Raw genomic sequence first — 25172 nt, forward strand, 5'->3', positions numbered from 1 at the left:
CATATGATTTCTTGGGAAGAGTGGCAGAAGATTTACTCACATATAAACCACTTTAACCAGTTATACACAGACCGTACACACATTTTTATAAACGACAAAGGTCTCCGCTTCGGTGGTAATTTAGTCGGTTAAAAATTTTCGGCATAATTTTAGTCTAAGTGATATTTTTGCGAGTAAAGCCGATTTAAAAGCGGGTTATGAGACTAAAACTATGACTTATGTCCACATTTTTTCGTCGACTTAAATATGACTAAGCAAAAAGTGTCTACGGTACTGAGTTGGAAAACGCTTTAAAGCAGTACTAAGTAACGTGTTTACCTTAATAAATCCTTCCCGTAGTCCCTGTGGGGGTAATACAAGTGTTTATGGGATGATTGGAGGGTCTTTCATCTCCCCCTGGTGTCTCTGACCAGAAAACCATGTTTGCAACTTGACTGCCACCGGACCGGAGTCACCAATACACACTAATGGAATCACGAAGAAGAAGCTAACAGGCTAACGGGCAAAGCTAACTGCGGGCTAACGTCACTTTAAACAGTATTTACAGTAAAGTTTGAGTTAATTTTTTTTTTCCATTGTATAATATAAGCTCACCTCCATCATGGACAACACCTCCCACTCACTGCACGGGACTGTAGAAGAGCTGTGCAGCTCTCTCAGTGGCAGACTGAGACACCCTCAGTGCAGGACGGAGCGCTGCCGCAAAGCCTTCATCCCCACTGCTGTCAGACTGTACAATAAGACTGAAGTAACGCTGACTGTAACAAGTGAATTTCTCCTTTGTGAGATTAATAAAGGTTTATCTTATCTTATCTTATCTTAATTGGATGCACAGTAACCCTCTCTCCCTTCGCCTTTCCTGTCGGCGTAGTATTTACTCTCCAAGACAATTAATAAGTTAAAATATCGTAACTTGCTACGACACCTGCAGTTGCGCTTATGGCCTCTAGGGGGAAGAGTTACTTAGTGCTGCTTTAAGTGCATATCTCACATTAGACACAATTTTTGCTAAAACATAGTTAATATAATTTATAGTATTAAGATTTTGATAAAGATTGCACCCAGTTTTAATTAGTTTGACCATTTTTGTGATGTTTATAGTTTCACTTCTGCATAGATACAGACGGCATCTCTGGAATTGCCCATATATGGTCATTTTTGAAAACAGTTAAGGGGGAAAACAATTTTGAAAAAATGTGTATTTTCTCTAATTATTCAAAAACTACTGTAACAAATGCTGAAATATGAACGTAGTTTCTACTAAATAATGATACAAAGACATGGGGAGGAGCAAAGTGGTTCAACAGCCCATAAATACATGAATAACGGAGAATGCTAACTTGATGCTACATGTTAGCATCGGGCTAATGCTAACGGTTAGCTCGCGCTAGCTACAACTGCCTTTTTTTCACTTCTACTGCACAATCTGCTGTGAAAAAATATCCATATGGGCCCGATTTGGACTTGACTTTATTTGTATGTGATAAATAAGTTGATATTTCACCAGGAAATGGCAAAAAAGAGTGGAAAATTGTGTTCCTCTAAAGATTCTATTTTCCCCCTCGGCGAAGCCACGCCCCCTTCTATGACGAGATGCCGACTGTATCTATGCGTTTAAGTGTGACGTCACGGCTTCCACTTCCGGGTCCTGGCAGACCGGCAAATATACGAGAAAAAATACATTAAAAACTCTTAAAAACAACACTCGATATTTCTGAAGCTCAAAGGAGTGTTACTGAAGATAGGCTACTCATTTCTCAGACTCATTAGCCAAAAATCCCGCACCGACCGCTAAAAAAAGTTGTGACTTCACAGCTCTACTTCCGGGTCCCGAGATGTGCGAGAAACTACAAAAAACTCTTTAATACCACAATCAATATTTCTGAAACTCCACATAGAGTGACTGAACCTACTTATTTATCAGGCCCATTAGCCAAAAATGCTGAACCTAATGCCATAAAAGTAATATTTAGTGGGTTAGCGGAGATAAATGCAGCAGCTACGCTAACCCGGAAGTAGTGACTTTAGTAAATATCACTTTTTTTAGCAGTAGGTGCGGCATTTTTGGCTAATGATTCTGAGAAATCTGTAGGTTCAGTAACTCTTTATTGAGTTTCAGAAATATTGATTGTGGTATTGACGAGTTTTTAAAATGTTTTTTCTCGCGTATTAGCCGGTATGCTAGGATCCGGAAGTCGTGACGTCACACTCAACAAACGTATTATTTACTAACGTCGCTACTTCCGGAGTTAGCGAAGAAAAATGCTAACGTCCGAGTTGGCGCAGCAGCTACGCTAACCCCGGAAGAAGCGACTTTAGTAAATATTACTTTTATATTTGTAGGTACAGCCTTTTTGGCTCATGGGCCTGATAAATAAGTAGGTTCAGTAACTCTCTGTTGAGTTTCAGAAATATTGATTGTGGTAAGAGTTTTTTTAAATGTTTTTTCTCGCATATTAGCCGGTATGCTAGGATCCGGAAGTTGTGACGTCACACTTAACAAACGTATTATTTACTAACGTCGCTACTTCCGGGGTTAGCGGAGAAAAATGCTAACGTCTGAGTTGGCGCAGCAGCTACGCTAACCCCGGAAGTAGCGACTTTAGTAAATATTACTTTTATGTTTGTAGGTACAGCCTTTTTGGCTAATGGGCCTGATAAATAAGTATATTCAGTAACTCTCCGTTGAGTTTCAAAAATATTGACTGTGGTATTGAAGAGTTTTTCGTAGTTTCTCGCACATCTACGAACCCGGAAGTAGGGCTGTGACGTCACCACTTAACAAACATATATAACTATAGTGAACTCTTGGTTTTCCAGTGGTTCTCAATAGGGATGGTCCGATATGAAAATTTTCTGCCTATACCAATATCCGATATTTGCCTCGCTGCTGTGGCCGATGTCCGATATTTGCCTCGCTGCTGTGGCCGATATCCGATATTTGCCGATATTTATTTCAACGTTAAAAATCAATAGACTTACTCAAATGTGGTAAAGTTTGTAAATTGTTCCATTATTGGAATGTCTTATGCTTATGCCTGGGACACATCTCACACACCAGGATTAAACAATCCTTTTTATTAGAAAAATATTAAAAAGACCAAATGCAATGTTGGAGTGAAATGTAATTTTGTTTTTGGCAAAATATTTACTCAGACCTACTTATTATTATACTTTCACCCATGTCCTCTATTAATGGGAAACACTGACACTGGGAATATGCTAGGCTACTATTGATTGTATTTTTTATCTAAACGTGTAGCCTACCATGTTATTTAAGCTACATGTTTTAACTTTAAACAAATCTGATAAACTTCTCTGAGAACACACAGCTCTGTATGAAGCTTTGGTATTGCAAAAAATAGCATCATGTCACTTTAACAGCACCTTATATGAACTTATGAAACCAGAATGTGAAGATTTAGAGCAGGCAAACGCAAACAGTAGATTTACAGGATTAGCATGAGCTTTGAACTGCATTGTTTTCAATTATAAATGCGCTAACGATCGCAAATGCGTCTAAATAAATATGCGCGAAAATACGATACAGACATGATCATCACTGTATTTGTATTTATGGTTTATTTGGTAGGGACAGTGCAAGTTAATGAACAAGCCACACCGGATTGTAGCCATAGGCTAATTTTCATCCGTCGTCCCCCATGCGCACTCTCAAACACACTCTCATACATCCTGGCCTATTGTACATGTTTTTAGTGGTAGGGGAAACCGGAGTACCCGGAGGAAACCTACGCAGACACGGTGAGAACATGTAAACTCCACACAGAAAGGCCTCGTCCTTGGGAATCGAACCCGGACCTTCTAGCTGTGAAGCACAAGCACTAACCGCTGTGCCACCGTGCCGTGCTACTGTAGTCAGACCTACATGATGACAGAAAGGTAATGTTTATGTGTTGTTGCCTTTAGCCTGCTAGAAGCTATGCTAGCGCTAACAAAGTTATAAATCTGGCGTCAGGACGGAGAAACTTTTGAAACACTCACCTCAGATGTAGCGACACATAATCCATCAGAAAATGATTCCTGTTAATCCTGCCTCAGAATAATGTCCATGGAGGCAGATTTAACAACTTGTGGCTCTGTATCTCTGTGGTGTCCAAGTGTCCGCTCCACTTTGTTTAAACTTAGTAAAAACATATTCTCTTTTGGAGACGTGAATTTATGCTGGAGGTTTTTTATTTTTAGGAGCCACTGTGATGCAGTAAATAATTCAAAGAAAAGAAAAAATCGGCCAATAGTTTCCCATATCGGACCGATACAATATGTGAAAAAATGACAAATATCGGTCAATTACATCGGCGGCGCCGATATATCGGCCATCCCTAGTTCTCAACCTTTTGGAGCCGCGACCCCCATTATAACAGTTCATTAGGATCATGACCCCCTCCCGGGTCAGGCTATGGGAAAACAGGGACATTAACCTAATATAATTCTTTAAAAAACAATGAAAAAACAATGGCGAAAATAAAATTAATCAAATTTAGAACAAATAATAGCACCCTGGTAAAATAGCATGTCTGGTGACCCCCCAAATTTGTCTCGCGACCCTCTTGGGGTCCCGACCCTCCGGTTGAGAACCCCTGGCAAAGACAGTCAGTAGCTGTTGGATGGTTCTATAGACACTGCCAAGTAAAAATGAAAAGACAAGACTAAAATGATCAAAACTTCTAAATGACATTTTGAAAAAAGACTCATATCAAAATAAATATAAATATAATAAATTCATCGCCAAAGGAAAAGCTCTGAGCTTTGTTCAGCTCCATGAAGCAGAGAAAACTGATAAATATAATTATCATACTGTAAATGCAAAATTAACACTGTTCAGGTTTCAAAAGAGGCACTGCTCTGGCCTGTAGGCTGTGAACAATAACCCACAATGGGACAAAAAACCACAATGGGAAAAAAACAACAAACAAAACGTGCGGGAAAATCAACAATAACACAATAAAAATAAGCAATAAAACCCCCAGAAAAGGGGAATAAAAGCCACAAAAAATGTTACTTAAACGTGGCAACAATGTGACTAAACGTAGCTTTCAGATGAGCTTCAGACTATGAACAAAAACACGACAGAAAAGAGGCAAAAAAACATGAAACTGCATTAAAAAAAACATGAAAATGCAACAAAACATGTGGGAAACTGGTCCCTCGGTTAAGGTAAGAGGTCATAATCACAAATACTCAAAGAACAGCTCAAAAGTGGTGAATCCTCTGAATTACAGCTACATTTGTAAATAACAAAGCAGTCGGTTTAATAATATGTTGAAATAAAATGCATCGTGAGCAAAATGTTCCTCCTTAAACTTCCTCAAAGTGTTAATAAAGACTACAGTTTCCGTTCTGTTCACCAAAGCAAATACTGGACTTCCTAAAACGGACAGAGCCGTTACTTTGTGACGCAATGACACCAAGAAATGTCTGTCAATGATTTTACAGACTTGTTTTAGGAGAAGTTTTATCTTAACCCTCGTCTTCACCGAGCGTGTTTTAAATAATGTCTAAAGAGCGACAATTAGATGAAAACGCAAGAAAAGAGCAACCGAAGAATAACAGAAACGTGACAACAAAACACAGAGTAATAGAAAAGTGACAAAAGAGCAATACAAAAGAAATGAAAAGAAATGGCAGGTTGCGACAACGCGGTAACAACACAAGGAAAGGATCCATGTAGATCAGTTTTGTAGGTCTTAGCTTTCAAATGAGGCGTTACTTTGGCTTTGAGGCTGTGCTTGGTCAAAAGTTCTTAGTCACTAGGGATGGGCCATATTGTTATCATGATATAATTTTTGATACCGTTCATTTTTTATCTCATTGTTGATGCAGCGTTTCTCTGTGCGGCCTGAAAACTGCTTTGTTTTCGTGTAGTGACTGATTTTATGTGGACTTCTCCAGTCCCATGTTAACACAAAGGAGAAAAGGGGCGGGCACAATTCATGGCGACGCCCACGCGAGCCTCCGCGAAAAGGTGAATATCGTCTTATCGTTCAATAAATAACAGATAAACGATATATTTTTGGGCTCAATATCAAACGTCTGTACATTTATTAGCATTTCCCATCTATTTTCTCTTTGTAAAACTTAGATTTTTCAATGAGCATATTGAGTTACTTTATATTTCATGTTTATTGCAGCTTGTGTGGTATTTTAGGATATGATGCACTTTTAGAACAAAGGTTTACTGTCATTTTTATGCCTGAAAGTTCACAGTGTCTAATAAATATCGTTCGGTCAATATAATCGTTTATCACGATACTTTCCTGCCTCAATATATCGAACTTCAAATTTGCTATCGTGACAGGCCTGCATGTAGGGAAATTATAATAGACCGGAGTTTACAGATGGCTAAGCCAGTGTATTGCGTTGCATTTTTTTAAAGCAGTACTAAGTAACGTGTTCGCCTTAATAAATCCTTTCCGTAGTCCCTGTGGGGGTGATACAAGTGTTAATGGGATGATTGGAGGGTCTTTCATCTCCCCCGGTGTCTCTTGCTAGAAAACCATGCTTGCAACTTGACTGCCACCGGACCGAAGCCACCAATACACACTAATAGAATCCCGAAGAAGAAGCTAACATGCTAACGTCACTTTAAACAGTATTTACAGCCAGGTTTGAGTGAAAAAAATATTTCCGTTGTATAATTGGATGTACAATATCCCTCTGTCCCTTCGCCTTTCCTGTCAGCGTAGTATTTACTCTCCAATACAATAAGTTAAAAAATCGTAACTTGCTACGACACCTGCAGTTGCACTTATGGCCTCTAGGGGCAAGACTTACTTAGTACTGCTGCCTTTCTGTCATGTGTTCGTTCTTTTATTGTCGTGTTATGGTCACTTTTTCATTGCATTGTTTCCTTTTTGTCGCTCTTTCGTGGCTTTCTTGTTGAGTTTTCGTTGCTTTTCCTTCACTCTTTAGTCGTGTGTTTTGTCACATTTTTGTCACTTATTCATAACATTTTTTGTGGCTTTTTTGTTGCGTTTTCATCACATTTGTTGTTGCGTTTCTGTCGCTTTTTTTGCCTTTAGATTTGGGTGCCAAACTGGAGTAAACTCGCCTTAAGGCGGGGGTAAAATATTGAGTGTGAAGAGATTTACATGTTTTTCTGCTGATGGAGGGGACGTCGGGGGGGAGGGGGCATCAGTCGTGGTCGGGGGGGGGGAGTAGCTGTAGTTTAACGTTTGGCGTCTTCCTGTTTTTGTGGAAACTGCCCCAGGTCGGTCACTGCTCGGTTTGGGCTCTGGGTCTGTCTTTGTTTAATCTCTTAACTCCCGCCTGAACCGAGAGGATCTTTTTCCTCAAGCCATCAGATTTTTTTTCCATCATTTTTTGTTGGGTGTTCAACTCATTTTTGTAACTTTTTTGTCATTTTTTTTGTCATTTTTTGTCACATTTGTCATTTTTTTGTCCATTTTTTTAATCACATTTTTGTCTTTTTTTTGTCCATTTTTTAATCACATTTTAGTCATTTTTTGTGTCATTTTTTGTCAATTTTTTGTATTTTTTTGTCAAATTTTTGTAATTTTTTTGTCACATTTTTGTCGCATTTCTGTCATTTTTTCGTCCATTTTTTAAAATCACATTTTTGTTACATTTTTGTCATTTTTTTGTCAATTTTTTGTCTTTTATTTTTTTATTTTTTTGTCAAATTTTTATCACATTTTTGTCATTTTTTGTCACATTTTGTCACATTTTTGTCACATTTCTGTCATTTTTTTCGTCAAGTTTTTTATAAATTTTTTGTCATATTTGTCACATTTTTGTCAAATTTTTTGTCATTTTTTCGTCGCTTTGTTGCTATTTTCACAAATTTTTTCCAGAAGCTTTTGGACTGGGCTAAAGCCAAACTGGAGAAAATGTGCTCGGCTCAGGTGGGAGGTAGGGGGTTAAGGAGATCCTCAAGGTTGAATTTGAGTAGACAAAGATCATTCCAGCGCCGCGGTTTCCTAGCTCTTCATAAATCCCTCTGATCTCCACATGTCTCTTGTTGCTGCTGCACCTTTGAGCTCAGTTTCAGGAGCGTGTGGCGCCTGACAGATAAATGAGGAAGTCCTGCGGTGACTCAGCTGTCCTGGCAGCCGCGCCGAGGGAGGGGCTGCTGGGGGAAAGAAAGTGATGAAATTCAACATGATTGACCTACAGACCTGTTTGTGTGGAATACAGGATGACGAAGCACGAGAGAGGCCACAACCTCACCGTGCTCCTCTGTGAAAGAGTTTAAGAGCGGGAAGTACTTTGTCAAAATGGAAACGCATTAAGGTTTGAAGAAGTCGAGCTTTAAACCTGTCTCCCCGACGGATCGTGCTCCAGAAAATAAAATGAGAACATAATAATTTGATCCATTTTGCATTTAAAATAACTTATATTTGAGCAGCTTCGTGGTTGTATAAGCGACGCAGCGGTGGAGTGATCTGCTAGAAAATAGTCCCTCAAAATGCGATCATTCATGTGATGCAGGGTCAGTTATATTTCAAACATTGCTCTATGAATATAAACATTTATATGGTTAGTCTGGTGTTATAAGTGATTTGCCTCAGGTGCTCTGTGGAGCGGGTCACACTGTTTTTTAATGCAGGCTAGCTGATACCATAGAAATGCACTAGCCTAGCACTAGCCTAGCGCCACGAAACTATTCAAACATAAGAACTGCATGAACTACAGAAAAAAATCTCTCCAGAAATCAACAACACTCTGGATAACTAGGAAATGAAGCCCTATGTCAAAAATCCTGAAATAACTCCCACCTGAACCGAGCACATTTTCTCCAGCTTTACCTCAATCCAAAAGCTTCTGGAAAAAAGGTGTGAAAATAGCAACAAAACTGAGACGAAAACAAGGATGAAAATGTGACAAAAAATGGACAAAAAAATGACAAAAAAGTGACAAAAAAATAAAAAAAAATGGACAAAAATTTAAAAAAAAAAGTGAGAAAAATTTCGCTGAAAAAGTGACCAAAAATTTACAAAAAAGTAATTAGAAAAAAATTATATAGTGAGAAAAAATGGACGAAATTTTTTTCAAAAAATGAAAAAAAAAGGACAAAAATGGACAAAAACTTGAAAAAAAAAAGTGAGAAAAATTTGACAAAAAATGGACAAAAAAGTGAGAAAAATTTGACAAAAAAAATGCGAATAATTTGACGAAAAAGTGACACAAAAGTCACGAAAATTTGACAAAAATGAGATGAGTGCCCAACAAAAAAAGTGATGAAAAAAAATCTGATGATGTGAGGAAAAAGATCAATTTAGTTTTGTAGGTCTTAGCTTTCAAATGAGGCGTTACACTGGCCTACAGGATTTGGGTTTTTTGTTTATCTATGGAACTCTCAGCAGGACCATAAATATCTTATTATTGTGGATGACGTCACACTTTAACGCATAAACAAACTCGCTACAAAGTTGAATTATCCACCAATTGCACTGTTTCCCCCCATCATATAGTATTAACACACTATTTAATCGATTAGATATATCATTATTTGTGTATTACTGGCTCCTGTATCTTTTCTGAAACTAATCCTCCTCTTTCTGTCTCTTTGCAGCGTCTTTTAAAAGAGGAGGAAGCAGAAGTGAAAGTGCTGCTGTTTCAAAACTGAGCGTAAATGTGACGACTACTGAACCGCCGCCCAAAACAGGAAGTTTACAAAAGAGCCGGACAGTAAACGCATCACATGACCGCCCTGTTCCGACTTCCAAAGGTTTTTTTTACGGCGGGAGGGGGGGAAACGGGAGAGGCTTTCCACGGACTGGACGTAAGGCCGGGCTGGAAATCCCCCACGGCGGAGTCATGGAGCGAGTCTGAGCTCCTGAGAATGAATCACACGTGAAACCAAACAGTCTGTGAAAAACACTACAAACTCTCTGGAAATGCCGCCATGTCGGATCGGGAATAGCGCGTGTTTCTGGACGGGCCGTGGCGCCAGGAGCTGCTGATTTCGACTCGGAACGCGGCAGCGGCGGAAGAAGAAGAAGAAGAAGAAGCGGGAAAAGCCCATGAGATTTCTGCACTGACGCGGCGGCGCAAATGGCGGGGAAGGATTACAACCATCTCTTCAAGCTGCTCATCATCGGAGACTCCAGTCAGTGCTTTTACTTCCTGTCCACCGTGTAAAGAACGGCTGCTGCTGCTGCTGTTCTGCTGTTTCTGATTAATTCATTATAAAGGCCATAATTAACTCACATTTTAATGGAGTCCCAACACTATTATTAATGCTTGTATGAGTGGTTAAAAACTCGTGGGCAGGACGTGGAGTCAGCTGAAGGGCGGGGGAGGAGGAGGAGGAGGAGGAGGAGGAGGAGGGTGGGCGGCGGCGGCGGCACATGGAGGAGCTCAGTGATGGAGGGACCAGGTTATTGAGGGTTAAAGTCAAAGTCCGGTTCCCTGTGTTTAGATTTCCGCTATTGAGGGATTTTTGTGGAAAGTATGAAAACTACTTTCTGGACTCGCCCATATATGGTCATGTTTGAAAACAGTTAAGGGGAAAAACAACTTGGAGAAAAATCTAAACTTTCTCAAATTATTCAAAAAGTACTTTTAACACAGTGGTTCTCAACCTTTTGGAGCCACGACCCCCATTATAACAGTTAAAGTGGTTCGTGACCCCCCGCCCGGTTCGCACCGTGAGCAATCAGAACATTAGCCGACGTAATTCTTAAAAACAGAACAAAAAACAAATGGCTAAAATAAAATGTATCAAATTACGAACATATAATGGCACTTTGGTAAAATAGCACACACATCTCAACTCCAGGTTGAGAACCACTCCTTTAACAAACGCTGAATTATGAATATAGTTTATTACCCAATAAAGATACAAAGACATGGGGAGGAGCAAAGTGGTTCAACAGCCCATAAATACATAAATAGCGGACAATGCTAACATGATGATGAAGAAGAAGAAGATCTTTATTTATGTAGCGCCTTTCACAGACATAATCACAAAGCGCTTTACATGAGACAATGCTACAGGTTAGCATCATGCTAATGTAGCTATGACTGCCGTTTTTTCACTTCTACTGAACAACCTACTGTGAATAAACATCCAAATGGACCTGATTTAGACTTGACTTTATTTGTGATAAATAAGTTTGTATTCCACTAGAAAATGGCTAAAAAGAGTGAAAAATTGTGTTTTCCAAAAGATTCAGTTTTCCCCCTCGGTGAAGCCACGCCCCCTTCTATGACGCGAGGCCGTCAGTATCTGTGGTGAACACCCAGACGACATATGACGTCACTGGCAATGAGAAAACATTGTTTCCATTTGTCCATGTCATTTGGTAAAATTGTGAAATTACACCATTTTTTCCATTGGAGTAAATGGGGAGTCCTGGTCATCACTGCGGTAACTCCGTGAAACAGATACAGACGGCATCGCGTCATAGAAGGGGGCGTGGCTTCACCAAGGGGAAAATAGAATCTATTGGGAAACACAATTTTTCACTAGTTTTCGCAGTTTTCTGGTGGAATATAAAGTTATTTATCACATACAAATAAAGTCAAGTGTAAATCGGGTCCTTATGGATAAGTCATATCCATCATTGGCATTAGCACGATGCTAGCATGTAGCATCATATTAGCATACTCCGATATTTATGTATTTATGGGCTGTTGAACCACTTGGCTCCTCTCCGTTTTTGAATAATTAGAGAAAATTTTGATTTTTCTCAATTGTTTTCCCCCTTAACTGATTTCAAACATGACCATATATGGGCGAGTCTAGAATTACCGTCTGTATCTGTATGACACGGCTTCCATGGACTTTTTGACTAGAACGACCACATGGAATTTTCTGCCAAATTTTGTAAATTACCGCCAAACTACGTTTTTTACTCCCCATATATTTTATTAATGTTATGTTATTTTTACTTTTCTTTTTCCACATCAAAGCAAATGGAAACATTGTTTTTCTGATTGCTTATTTAATAAAGTTTTCATCCGCTCCACAAAAAACAGGGAACTAACACAGTGAGCCGGACTGTAACCTCTTAACCCACACCTTAAGGGCGTGTTTTCTCCAATGCGGCTTTACCTGAATCTTAAAAGCTTAATGACTGTAGAACTCACCGCCTCTAGGCCAGTGTAACGCCTCATTTGAAAGCTAAGGCCGACCAAACTGATCGTACCTTTTAAGTGTTTATGTCAGTTTTTTTGTTACTCTTTTGTTGCTTTTTAGGTACGTCTTCATCTCTTTTGACAGTTTTTTTTAAGAAGCTTTTAGATTTGGGTAAAGTGCTCGGTTCAGGTGGGGTTAAGGGGGGAGGGGGCTGTAGAGTTAGTGTTGCCTGAGGCGCGGTCCGTTTTGGCCGACCGTAACTATTGCAGTTTATTTGATTGTGATTGTTAATATGAGTCTTATTTTTCTGAGAAGCTTCTCGACTCAGAACAAAGCAGTCGGAGAAACGCGGCGTCAGCTGAGGAGCTTTTTATAGAGCGTATCTGAGGTGTGGAGGAAACTGTGTCACTGAGACATAAAGCATCGTCCCCACACAAACACATGACACCGCCATCCCCGAGGAGCTGTTTATTATGAACGACGAACGGAAGCAGCAGCTCCAGTTTAACGCTTTAATGAAAACACGGATTTATCCTAGTTTTTCCATTTAACGTCGTGGTTTTAATGTCAGAGTAACAACTGACCAAACTCTCGCTTTACGATTCTTATTTTATGTTTTGTTGCTGGAAATCGCTCCAAAATGGCGCTGATTCATTCACAAATACTGACAGATGGTATCCACGTGTAGCAAGTCGTCATAGTGGGGGGGAAAACAGAATCTTTAGAGGAACAATCTCCACTCTTTTTAGCCATTTTCTGGTGAAATATGAACTTATTTATCACATAAATAAAGTCAAGTGTAAATAGGGCCCATATGGATGTTTTCTCACAGCAGATTGTTCAGTAGAAGTGAAAAAACGGCAGTTGTAGCTAGCGCTAGCTAACCGTTAGCATTAGCCCGATGCTAACATGTAGCATCATGTTAGCATTCTCTGTTATTTATGTTTTTATGGGCTGTTGAACCACTTTGCTCCTCTCCATGTCTTTGTATCTTTATTTAGTAGAAAACTATATTCATAATATATATATATTCAGCATTTGTTAAAGTAGTTTTTTAACCCCTTAACTCCCACCTGAACCGAGCACATTTTCTGCAGTTTGGCTTTACCCCAGTCCAAAAGCTTCTGGAAAAAAAAAGCTGTGAAAATGGCAACATAACTGAGACGAAAACAATGATGGAAATGTGACAAAAAAGTGAGAAAACATTGACGAAAAAATTATAAAAATATGACAAAAATGTGATAAAAATTTGACAAAAAAATGACCAAAATGTAACAAAAAATTGATTTAAAAAAATTGACGAAAAATGACAAAAATGTGTCAAAGTGCCAAAAAAATGACAAAAATTTGATAAAAAATTGACCAAAAAAATTGACCAAAACATGTGGAAAAAATGACAAAAATGTGACAAATGACAAAAAAATGAGTTGAATACCCAACTAAAAAATGAATGAATGAAAATAGAAACAAAACTGAGACGAAAACAATGATGAAAATGTGAAAAAATTTTTACCAAAAATGTACCAAAAAAAGACAAAAATTGACAAAAATTTGACAAAAAAGTGAGAAAAATTTGACGAAAAATTGAGAAAAAATGCAAATAATTTGGCGGAAAAGTGACAAAAAATGGGCAAAAAAATTGACCAAAAAAAAAACGAAAAAGTGACAAAAAAAAGTCACGAAAATTTGACATAAATGAGATGACTGCCCAACAAAAAAAGTGATGAAAAAAAATCTGATAATGTGAGGAAAAAGATCAATTCAGTTTTGTAGGTCTTAGCTTTCAAATGAGGTGTTACACTGGCCTACAGGATTTGGGTAAAGGTGAACTGGAGAAAATGCTCTCGGTTCAGGCGGGAGTTAAGAGGTTAAAAATTCAAATAAACTTTTCTGCAAAACATTTGTTCATTAAGCTGCTGCTGCTTCACTGAAATAAAATGATCATTATTACTGACAACAGATCATTTTCAACCAAATAAGTCACATTTTCCTGATCCTGAGCCGCCCTGTGTGAATGTTTAGGCGACTTCTTTGAGTGGGAGCTCGTCTCCACCTCCGGGCTGTGACTTTATGGACGAACCTGTTTGTGTTTCATCAGCGCTGGTGATTTTGTGTTTCAGACGTGGGCAAAAGCAGCCTCCTCCTCCGCTTCGCTGACAACTCCTTCTCAGGTGAGTCTGAAATCAAATCAAAACCCTTTTTACCTGGAAAACTAAACTGAAACTGATTCCAGGGAGTAAATCTTTAAAGCTCAAGGACCTGATTGAAGTTCCCTCCTATGTATCCAAATTCAACTTAATCATGTGCCTATTTCACAATACAAAATAAATAAATGGCACTAGTTTAGATTCTATTTCTATCCGTGGCTCAATAAAACTCAGGAGTTAAATCTCACCAAGGTCCGAATTGATTAAAACAACACACGGGTTAATTCATGTTTATTTGAGGATTTTAAACCTTTATTAAATCTTTTACTGTGTGTGGAAAGTAATGCAGTTCATTGAATCCGGTTACTGTTGTTTTGCTCCTAAACAGCAGATACAGCAGCCTCAGAGCAAAACAGTGATGAGTTTCTCCTCTTTGCTCAGTTCAACACATTACTCCAGGGTTAGTCCAGGTTTAGTCTTGGTTTAGTCCTGGTTTAGTTCTGGTTTAGTTCTGGTTCTGTCTTGGTTTAGTCTTGGTTTAGTCTTGGTTTAGTCTTGGTTTAGTCTTGGTTCTGTCTTGGTTTAGTCTTGGTTTAGTCCAGGTTTAGTCCTGCTTTAGTCTTGGTTTAGTCTTGGTTTAGTCCAGGTTTAGTCCTGTTTTTATTTCAGCTTTAGTCCTGGTTCTGTCCTGCTTTAGTCCTGGTTTAGCCCTGGTTTAGTCTTGGTTTAGTCTTGGTTCTGTCTTGGTTTAGCCCTGGTTTAGTCTTGGTTTAGTCCTGGTTTAGTCCTGGTTTAGTCTTGGTTTAGTCCTGGTTCTGATCTGTCTTAGTCCTAGTTTAGTCCTAGTTTAGTCCTGGTTTAGTCCTGGTTTAGTCTTGGTTTAGTCCTGGTTCTGATCTGTCTTAGTCCTAGTTTAGTCCTAGTTTAGTCCTGGTTTAGTCCTGCTTTAGTCCTGCTTTAGTCCTGGTTCTGATCTGTCTTAGTCCTAGTTTAGTCCTAGTTTAGTCCTAGTTTAGTCCTGCTTTAGTCCTGGTTTAGCCCTGGTTTAGCCCTGGTTCTGACCTGCTTTAGTCCTGGTTTAGTCCTGCTTTAGTCCTGCTTTAGTCCTGCTTTAGTCTTGGTTTAGTCCTGGTTCTGATCTGTCTTAGTCCTAGTTTAGTCCTAGTTTAGTCCTGCTTTAGTCCTGGTTTAGTCTTGGTTTAGTTCTGCTTTAGTCCTGCTTTAGTCTTGGTTTAGTCCTGGTTCTGATCTGTCTTAGTCCTAGTTTAGTCCTAGTTTAGTCCTAGTTTAGTCCTGGTTTAGTCCTGCTTTAGTCCTGCTTTAGTCCTGGTTCTGATCTGTCTTAGTCCTAGTTTAGTCCTAGTTTAGTCCTGCTTTAGTCCTGGTTTAGCCCTGGTTTAGCCCTGGTTCTGACCTGCTTTAGTCCTGGTTTAGTCCTGCTTTAGTCCTGCTTTAGTCCTGCTTTAGTCTTGGTTTAGTCCTGGTTCTGATCTGTCTTAGTCCTAGTTTAGTCCTAGTTTAGTCCTGCTTTAGTCCTGGTTTAGTCTTGGTTTAGTTCTGCTTTAGTCCTGCTTTAGTCTTGGTTTAGTCCTGGTTCTGATCTGTCTTAGTCCTAGTTTAGTCCTAGTTTAGTCCTAGTTTAGTCCTGGTTTAGTCCTGCTTTAGTCCTGCTTTAGTCCTGGTTCTGATCTGTCTTAGTCCTAGTTTAGTCCTAGTTTAGTCCTAGTTTAGTCCTGCTTTAGTCCTGGTTTAGCCCTGGTTTAGCCCTGGTTCTGACCTGCTTTAGTCCTGGTTTAGTCCTGCTTTAGTCCTGCTTTAGTCCTGCTTTAGTCTTGGTTTAGTCCTGGTTCTGATCTGTCTTAGTCCTAGTTTAGTCCTAGTTTAGTCCTGCTTTAGTCCTGCTTTAGTCCTGCTTTAGTCCTGGTTCTGATCTGTCTTAGTCCTAGTTTAGTCCTAGTTTAGTCCTAGTTTAGTCCTGCTTTAGTCCTGGTTTAGCCCTGGTTTAGCCCTGGTTCTGACCTGCTTTAGTCCTGGTTTAGTCCTGCTTTAGTCCTGCTTTAGTCCTGCTTTAGTCCTGCTTTAGTCTTGGTTTAGTCCTGGTTCTGATCTGTCTTAGTCCTAGTTTAGTCCTAGTTTAGTCCTGCTTTAGTCCTGGTTTAGTCTTGGTTTAGTTCTGCTTTAGTCCTGCTTTAGTCTTGGTTTAGTCCTGGTTCTGATCTGTCTTAGTCCTAGTTTAGTCCTAGTTTAGTCCTGGTTTAGTCCTAGTTTAGTCCTAATTTAGTCCTAGTTTAGTCTTGATTCTGTCCTGCTTCTGATCTGTCTTAGTTTTGCTTTAGTCCTGGTTTAGTCCTGGTTCTGACCTGCTTTAGTCCTGGTTTAGTTCTAGTTTAGTCCTGGTTCTGTCGTGGTTCTGATCTGTCTTAGTCCTGTCTTAGCCCTGCTTTAGTCCTGGTTCTGACTTGCTTTAGTCCTGGTTCTAACCTGCATTAGTCCATGTTTAGTCCTGGTTTAGTCCTGGTTCTGACCTGGTTCTGACCTGCTTTAGTCCTGTCTTAGTTTTGCTTTAGTCCTGTTTAGTCCAGGTTTAGTCCAGCGGTGTTATTTGTTTATTTAATTAGAGCGTCCTCAGTGTTAAAACTTCAGCGAGTCGTATTTCAGTCATTCTGCAGCCGTTTGTAAAAATCTAAAAAGCGTTTTGGAGCTCAGAGGCAGGACTTCTCTTTCTGTTCATCTGGGCTGCAGTAGTTTTCCCGCTCTGCTGTCAGAGAGAAAGAGAAAGACGGCACAGGCCGCCGCTCACCTGACCAACCCGTCCGGATCCGCCGTTTACTGACAAAGAAACAAAGTCTGTGTTTTGCTTTTGCTTTGTCTAAAACAAGAGACAGTCAGGTGCCCCGGCTTAAAGAGTCGTGCCATGAAAAATAATATCTATAATGTAATATTTTAATTGAAACAACATTAGCCTCATTGTGGTTCCATTAGTGATTACGTTTTCACTGCTCCACCCTCCTATCATTGTCACAAGGCATAGTAAAACTGTCTTAAGTTGCTTTTTCATGCCGTTTCCTTGATTAAAAAACCTTCGGGATGAGGGAAAAACAGCATTGTCTGACCTCAACCAAAGCTCGATCAAAGATTCTCTGTGGTTTGTTTGCAAATGTAAAGGAATGTAATCGAGTTCGGCATCGAGTCTCCCACAGGAGACCGGAGTGAGGAGGATCTGCCTGGACTCGTCGACAGGAGACATTTCAAACACACCCACTCATCAAGTTAAGCCAAAAAATAACTGTGAATCAAGGCCATGCACTTCAGGAGAACGGGGCATGTTTCGAGATGACTTTATGGAGTGTAACGTTAACGTGACCCACCTCACTGACACAAGAGGATTCAAACAGTCGTCTAAAAGACCGTGGTGGAGATGGTGATAATCCGATGTGTCTGTTGTTGTTTCAGGCAGCTACATCACCACGATCGGAGTGGACTTTAAGATCCGCACGGTGGATATAAACGGGGAGAGAGTGAAGCTGCAGATCTGGGACACGGCGGGACAGGAGCGTTTCCGGACCATCACCTCCACGTGAGGAGAAACTCCCACTAAAGCCTTTCAGATCTGACCTGAGAGCGAGTCCTGATTTACTGTTCCATTTCATCTTTTCACAATCCTCTAAAAGTGAATTGTGCTGTACAAAAGTAGGGATGCACCGATACCGATACTAGTATCGGGCCAATACCACATGCTTGTGCTCATACTGTCCGGCTACAGGACGCAGCTCCGCTGAGGAGAGAAAATAGCAACAAACTGGAGAATAGTTCAGTGTAAATCCAATCTTCCACATAGAGCTGACTTTATTGCAGACGACACTCCCTAAATCAGAGTCTGTGCTGGATTTAACCAGAGCTAAATGTTGTTAGTGCTGCAGCGTCTGCAGGGTTTACAAGACACAGGCTGATGTTGCTAATGTTGCTAAACTAGCCACTAACTCGCGTTCTAACAGTTTTGGCGATTCTTATGCCGCTTTAAGCCCAGGGGTTTATTCATCTGAAAAACCAACCCAGCGACTAAAAAAACCTTTTTCTCTTTTGCTCTTCTGAGCATCCTCAGAAAATCCAAATTAAAGAGATGCAGCATGTTTATATTGAGCGAAAATGAGCTCCAGCAAAACAATGGACATGCTGAAGCTACTGGATAAGTTGCAAACCCACACGGAACTGAAGTAAAGGAGAAAAGAAACCATTTATCTGCAGTAATAAGTAACATCTCAATACTATTGTTAAATAAAAATACATAAATGAATAAAGCACAAGCATTGAGGAGCTTTTGGACATGAGCTGTTCTGTCTGTCATGGACAGAGCAATAAAATGCCTTGTACTCGTATCGGTATCGGCAAGTACTTAACCCCTTAACTCCCATCTGAACTGAGCACATTTTCTCCAGTTTGGCTTTACCCCAGTCCAAAAGCTTCTGGAAAAAAGCTGTGAAAATAGCAACAAAACTGAGACGAAAACAATGATGGAAATGTGAGAAAAAAGCGAGAAAACATTGACAAAAAGTGCCGAAAAATTGAAAAAGTGGCAAAAATGTCACAAGAAATGGACCAAAAAAATTACAAAAAATGTGACACAAATGTGATAAAAATTTGACCAAAAAAATTATAAAAATGTGACAAAATGTGATAAAAAAAATTGACAAAAAATGACAAAAATGTGACAAAAAATGACAAAAATGTGACAAAAAATTACAAAAATAAGTTTATATCCAACAAAAAAACGATGGAAAAGAAATCTGATGACGTGAGGAAAAAGATCCTCTCGGTTCAGGCGGGAGTTAAGAGGTTAAATCAAAGTACTCGTATTGGTTTTATAAAAACTGGTATCGGTGCCTCCCTGCCTTACATTATGCCCTTTGTGACTTAATTAATCAGTAAAATGTTCTGCCTGATTAAAACCCTCACCCAAAGGGGGCGCTAGATGATGTTGCTCCCACATCCAGACCTTTTCTATGTTCAGCTTAGACTAAAATGAATGCTTTCCTTTCCAGACCTGACTCTTTAAGATTCTCATGCTGATAATTCAAACTGACTGACTATAAATCAGACATTAAAATCTTTCTTCATCTCTGTCCAGTTATTACAGAAACACACACGGCGTCATTATCGTTTACGACGTGACGAACCCGGAATCCTTCGTGAACGTGAAGCGGTGGCTGAACGAGATTTCCCAGAACTGTGACAACGTCTGCAAGATCCTCGGTGAGTCTCCTCTGGATCCAAACGGAGGAAGTCCTAACCTCGGGGTTTGTTTTCGTGATCAGCCAGGAGCCGTACCTGAATTCCGGGTTAGTGATTAGTTTTATTTACCGAGCGCAGCCGCGGCTCAGCTCAGATTACTGTGATCCGGGATGTTCTCGGTTAGTCATTCATGTAAACATTAGCTTAATAAAGTCTTCTCTCATTGGCCGACATTTCTGACAACGGCTGGACCTTTCCACGTAAAACAAAAACTGTCATATGGACTGAAGTCACATGACTGTCTAATAAAGGCGTCTGAAAGTGGAGAAGATGATCAAAACGATGTGCTGAATGTTAGTCAGATGAAAGGACTGAGACTGTGGGTATGAGGTCTTTGTGAATCCAGTTAATGATCAGGGAAAACATTTCAAACGTTTCATTCCTAATCTGTGTCTCTCCTGTCATTGAGTTTCTGAAATGTGGTGAATAGGGCGAGGTGGGGAACAGGTTGTTGAATGAGGACAAAGTAAATTATAGGTCCATCCATCCGTTTTCTTCCACTTGTCCGTTTCCGGGTCGTGGGGGCACTTGTTGGAGCTGCTCAGATCACATTGCACCAGCCCCTCATGGCGCCCCCTGCAGGTGGTGGGTCCACAGAAGGACGGGCCTCATGGTTCTAACCGGGCCTGTTGGTCTCTCATAAAGGGCTTCTGAACCGCTCTCTGTCTGACCCGTCACCTATAGGACTTGTTTGCCTTGGGAGACCCTACCAGGGGCACGAATTCAATTTCAATTCATCTTTTTTATTTGAGCATCTGAGTTCCACAAAGTTCTTCATAGGAACAGAGTTCAGCACAGTAATCAAGCAAAAGAAAGATACATGCGTAGGTGAATAGCCAAATAGATAAATAAATAACAAAGCCCCGACAACAGAGCTCCAGGATCATTCGGGCTCAAACCCTCCACCACGTTAAGGCCGCCGGTTCTAGGAGGGGACAAATTATACTTCACTACATTTTAAAGCCTTTATCTGTACTGTCTACTCTACTACAGTTTTAATTTGGGTGACACCTCTACGATAAACTGGTTTAGACTTGGTTTAGTGGTTTAGACCTAGTTTAGTCCGGGTTTAGACCTGATTTAGTCCCTGTTTTTGAACAGAGTTGGTGGTTTACTCCTTTAGATCTAGTTTGATTCAAATAATTAAAAAAAATCCTGTACATTTTACATTGCATACATTTATACTTTTACTTAAAGCCACGCCGCGTAGAATTTTACCCAATAAATAAAATTGAAATACAAGCTTTTATTTTATGACAGATATTTTCATCATGGAAAAATCATAAATGTACAAACAAACAGTGGGTACGTCTCCGGCTCGTCTCCATGGAGATGTGACTAAAATCAGCAGAATTTGAGTTTTGAATAGGTTTTTTCATCCAAATCCATTGTTTGATTACCCACTGCAAAAATAGCATTTTCTGTGTCGAGCTGGTCATTAGGAGCATGTTTTGTATTGATGGCAACAGTATAGTCCAAAATTGTATCTTGAACTAACTCGAGTTCATTTTTGGTCTTGTATCTGCACTTTTACTAGAATACTGAGTACTTCTTCCACTACCGGACGGGTGAAAGTCCTACAGTTAATGTCCCTCAGAGAAGCGTGTTATACAGTGTCTTATGGAGACACTGAGCAGAGGTGTTCATGTACATCCGGTCTCCAGGGGCTGAAGGAGAAAGAAAAACGAAATTTATTTTGAAAGAAAAAGTTTGTTTCTTCACAAGATGGTGTTTTGCTTGAGGACTCCCTGACTTTAAAGCCACATATGGACAAAGTGACCTGTACTTGGGAACCACATCTGACATTTCCCTCGAGAGTGGACACTAAAGAGATGGTTTGAGGAAACTTAGTGTTTGAAAATAACATTAGTTTAGACTCTTCAACATTGAGGACCAGTTTTAGCAGCATAAGTGTGAGCTGGACCACATCAAGAGCTTTAGCAGAGTTCAAACCAAGACGGTAAACTATTGTCAGACACATTTTGTTCATTCATTAATATACATGGTGAACAGGAGGGGTCCTAATATTGAACCCTGTGGCACCCCCTTGTGGACTTTAAAACATTCAGAACCCAGATGTCAAAATAAATATATAATATAGTAAATGTGTCCCTCTGTGGCACATCTTAGCCCATTTGGCCTCAATCTGGATGATATTCTCCCTCGTTATGACACGTGATAAACTAAGGGGCCAAGGGGGCGGGTCTTTTGCGAAAGGTCGATTTGTAGAAACCGATTCAGTGAAGTTTTGTTGTGCCCTCAGTTGGAAACAAGAGCGACGACCCCTCCAGGAGGAAGGTGGAAACGCAGGACGCCATGAGGTTTGGAGAAACCGTCGGCGTGCGAGTGTTCGAGACCAGCGCCAAAGAAAACATCAACGTAGAAGAGGTACCGGTTTAAAGTTTAAAACTAAAACCCTGTGCTACGTTTTAAATCCCACAACAATGAACAATTAAATATTTGTGTTGTGCGAGTAATAACTTTACAGCTTCAAAAACAAGACGAGGACAAATGTTCCTGAGTCATTGGCAGCACACAGCGCCACCTACTGTTCCGGAGTGTGTGTTTTACGGCTTAAAACATTTGCTAACTATAATTTGGTTGTGAGAGTTACTTACATTACTGTCAGATCTTCAAAAACTCTATATTGGGGACAATATTTGAGTAAATTGACTTACTGACCACCTCTAAGTAAAAAAGAAAGTGCTTTATTTGTTGTTGTATAATTATAAGATCAGATGTTGGGTTTGAAATGGTGTGTGGCTTAGCAGTGAGTCTTGCCTGGATTCCTCCTTGTTTGGCTCTTTTTTGTTTCCTGTAGCTCCTCTTGTGCTGCAGGTGTGAGGGCTCTTGGTGCCTCTTCAGTGTCTCAGAAGAAGAAATGTGTAGGTCTCAAATGTCTTCAGCTAGTACGGAATCCACTGAACTCACAAAAACAGAGCAAAGATGTGCAAAAACGCTGCTGTACCAAGAGAAAGGGAAGCCTCAGCTTGTTTACGCGCCGCCATGGAGACCGTTATCTGTACTTATACTTCACTACATTTGAAAGATAGAGATAATACTTTCTACTCCACTACATTTCATTAAAGGCTCCAAAGTTAAGGCAATTTGTCGAAGTATGTGGTTCATTGTATTACCAGTCCTGGCATCGGAAAAAAAAGTTTAGGTTCTACCGGTATCGAAAGCAGGTACAGGGGAAAAAAATCTCTTTAGATCTAAGTTTTGATACTGTTGGTCCAGGATTATAGGAAGTGACTTGGTTCATTCAACTCAAGTAAATGATTTTTTTTCTCCCCATTTTTGGCCAATTATTATAATTTTTTTAAATTTTAATTTCCCTTTTTTCCCATTTTTTCCCCCCAATGTCCCATTTTTCCATATTTTTTTTGCCCATTTTTTGTCACTTTCCCAATGTTTCCCCCTCATTTTTTGCCATTTTGATGAGTAACATTTTTTCCCCAATGTTTGCCACATTTTTCCAATTTTTTTTGCCCATTTTCTGTCACTTTCCCAATTCCCCCCCCCCCCCCCCTCATGTTTTGCCATTTTACATGGGTAATATTTTTTTCCCATTTTTTCCCCCAATGTTCTCCCTCATTTTTTGTCATATTATATTAGTAATATTTTTTTTTCCTCCAAATTTTTTTGTATACATTTTTTCCATATTTCTCCCAATTTTTCCAATTTATTCTCACATTTTTTCCTTATTCCCACATTTTTTCCTTATTCCCACAATTTCTCCCAATTTTATTTCCCCAAAATGGTATCAGAAAAAAGCACCATTGAGGTATTGGTATGGAAAACCAAGTATCGTTAAAATACTGGTATTGAAAAAAAAGGAACGGTACCCAGCCCTATTCCAGAACAGCAGGTGGCGCTGTGCAGAATGTCCTGTCAAATGTAAAAGTTAATTTTAGAAACACTTATAAATACTGTATGAACACATTACTTCTCTCTACTTTGAATAAGTATTTTCCACAGCAGATACTTCAGTACTTTCTCTTAATCCCGCTCTGTCTCCCTCAGATGTTCATGGAGTTCACCCACATGGTTCTCCGGGCCAAAATCCAGAGTCAGAACCGGGCGGAGCGGGAGCGTGAGCGGGAGCGCGACACGGTGAACATCGGCGCCCAGGGAAACCGCGACCGACGGAAGAGGGGCAAGAAGTGCTGCTGAGGAGGCTCTGGACGCGCTGCTGCGGCCACACAGGGACCCGGGACCAAAGACTGGACTGGACTCGAGGAATCTGTCCGTTTTTAAAGAGTCGACGATCGCGAGGAGACCGTCGTGATGATTGACAATAAAACTCTAGAGCGGAAACGGTTGTTGTGGCGAATGTGGCGGCCATCTTGTGATCGTCCTTTTTATCCTCCAGTGGTGATCGAAGTACTTTATGTCATTACTTGAGGAAAAGAACAGATACTACTGATGAAATATCACTCCAATAAAAGTAAAAGTTGCTCTGTCAAATTGTTACTGAAGTATTTGCAGTAGAAAAAGTAGTAATACAATACGCCTTTCAAGACATTCAATATAAAGTATATTTAAATAAGTGTTAGGAATGATAACTTTGCAGCTTCTAAAACACTAAAACTGTACGGCAACACGGCGGGGACAAATCTTCCTTGTTGTGAGTCAGTGGCATTTGACTGTGCATCGCCACAGCGCCACCTACTGCTCTGGAGTTTGCATCATGTTAGAAATTAACTACACAAGTGACTATAAGGAGAGAATTATTTTGCAGGAGTTCTGGAATGGACAATCACAACGTGGCCGCCAGAGCTGGACTTGGATTCCACTGGATTACGATGGATGTTTCCCAAAGGCGTGAGGTGCCTCGCCTGCCTTGGTCCAACAAGAGCTGCTAATGGAAAACACTTTGGAGGGAATGGAAGTGACGTTACATAATCAAAAGGAAAATAAATAATAGCAGTCAAAGATGATTAAACCTCTGATTGAAATCTCCCAATGTTATTTTCCCAAATAAATACTAAACATGAATCGAAAGGGGGGATCAAAACTAGAGCTTGACCGACGTATCGGGCCGATATTTGGGTATTTAAAGGAATAGTTCAGTTTTTCCATACTGGGATACCTGAGCTTAGCCGAGTTGATGGGTACCTGTCTGGTCTATGTGCAAAAAGACCAAAGATGATGTTAGCATTTAGCCTCTCCTAGCATATTCCTTCAGACCGGGGTGAAGCAAGAAGCGACCAAGCTTTTCCACGGTTTCTCTATTTAAACACGGTTACGTGAGTAGTTACACGATCCAAGTCACACAAAATTAAACATGTCGATTTTCTAAGTGGATAAAAAGAGGTACTACTGTTTTTTTCCGGAGTATAAGACGTACCAGCCAAAAAATGCCTAATGAAGAAAAAAACAACAGGCTAATGAACTACATAGATACAGACGGCATCTCTGGTTTGAAAACAATTTGGAGAAAAATCCAAACCATTTTAACAAATGCTGAATTATTAGATTTCTGCCCAATAAAAATACAAAGACATGGGGAGGAGCAAAGTGGTTCAACAGCCCATAATGACATAAATAAAGGAGAATGCTAACATGATGCTACATGTTAGCATCGCGCTAATGCTAGCTAGCGCTGCCGTTTTTTCGCTGCTGTGGAAAAATATCCATATGGACTCGATTGAGACATTACGTTACTT

The 25172-nt window shown here is 40.0% G+C and overlaps 1 protein-coding gene across 1 annotated transcript; it reads left to right on the forward strand.

Annotated features, from left to right (window-relative positions):
* Positions 1 to 9868: 9868 nt before the first annotated feature.
* Positions 9869 to 24004, forward strand: LOC306968999 (ras-related protein Rab-35). Its single transcript, XM_079564606.1, has 6 exons — positions 9869 to 10090; positions 14185 to 14235; positions 17665 to 17788; positions 19337 to 19461; positions 21764 to 21888; positions 23527 to 24004. The coding sequence occupies exons 1-6, from the start codon at positions 10036 to 10038 to the stop codon at positions 23674 to 23676; spliced, it is 630 nt and encodes a 209-aa protein (XP_079420732.1). The 5' UTR covers positions 9869 to 10035; the 3' UTR covers positions 23677 to 24004.
* The last annotated feature ends 1168 nt before the right edge of the window (positions 24005 to 25172 follow it).

Source organism: Gobius niger (genome assembly GCF_951799975.1).
Source record: "Gobius niger genome assembly, chromosome: 10".
Classification (NCBI taxonomy): domain Eukaryota; kingdom Metazoa; phylum Chordata; class Actinopteri; order Gobiiformes; family Gobiidae; genus Gobius; species Gobius niger.

Coding starts and splice junctions, on each gene's coding strand:
- LOC306968999 (XM_079564606.1), top strand. CDS start 10,036: ATGGCGGGGAAGGATTACAACCATCTCTTCAAGCTGCTCATCATCGGA. Junction 17,789..19,336: donor TTCCGGACCATCACCTCCAC/GTGAGGAGAAAC, acceptor ATCTCTGTCCAG/TTATTACAGAAACACACACG. Junction 19,462..21,763: donor CAACGTCTGCAAGATCCTCG/GTGAGTCTCCTC, acceptor TTGTGCCCTCAG/TTGGAAACAAGAGCGACGAC.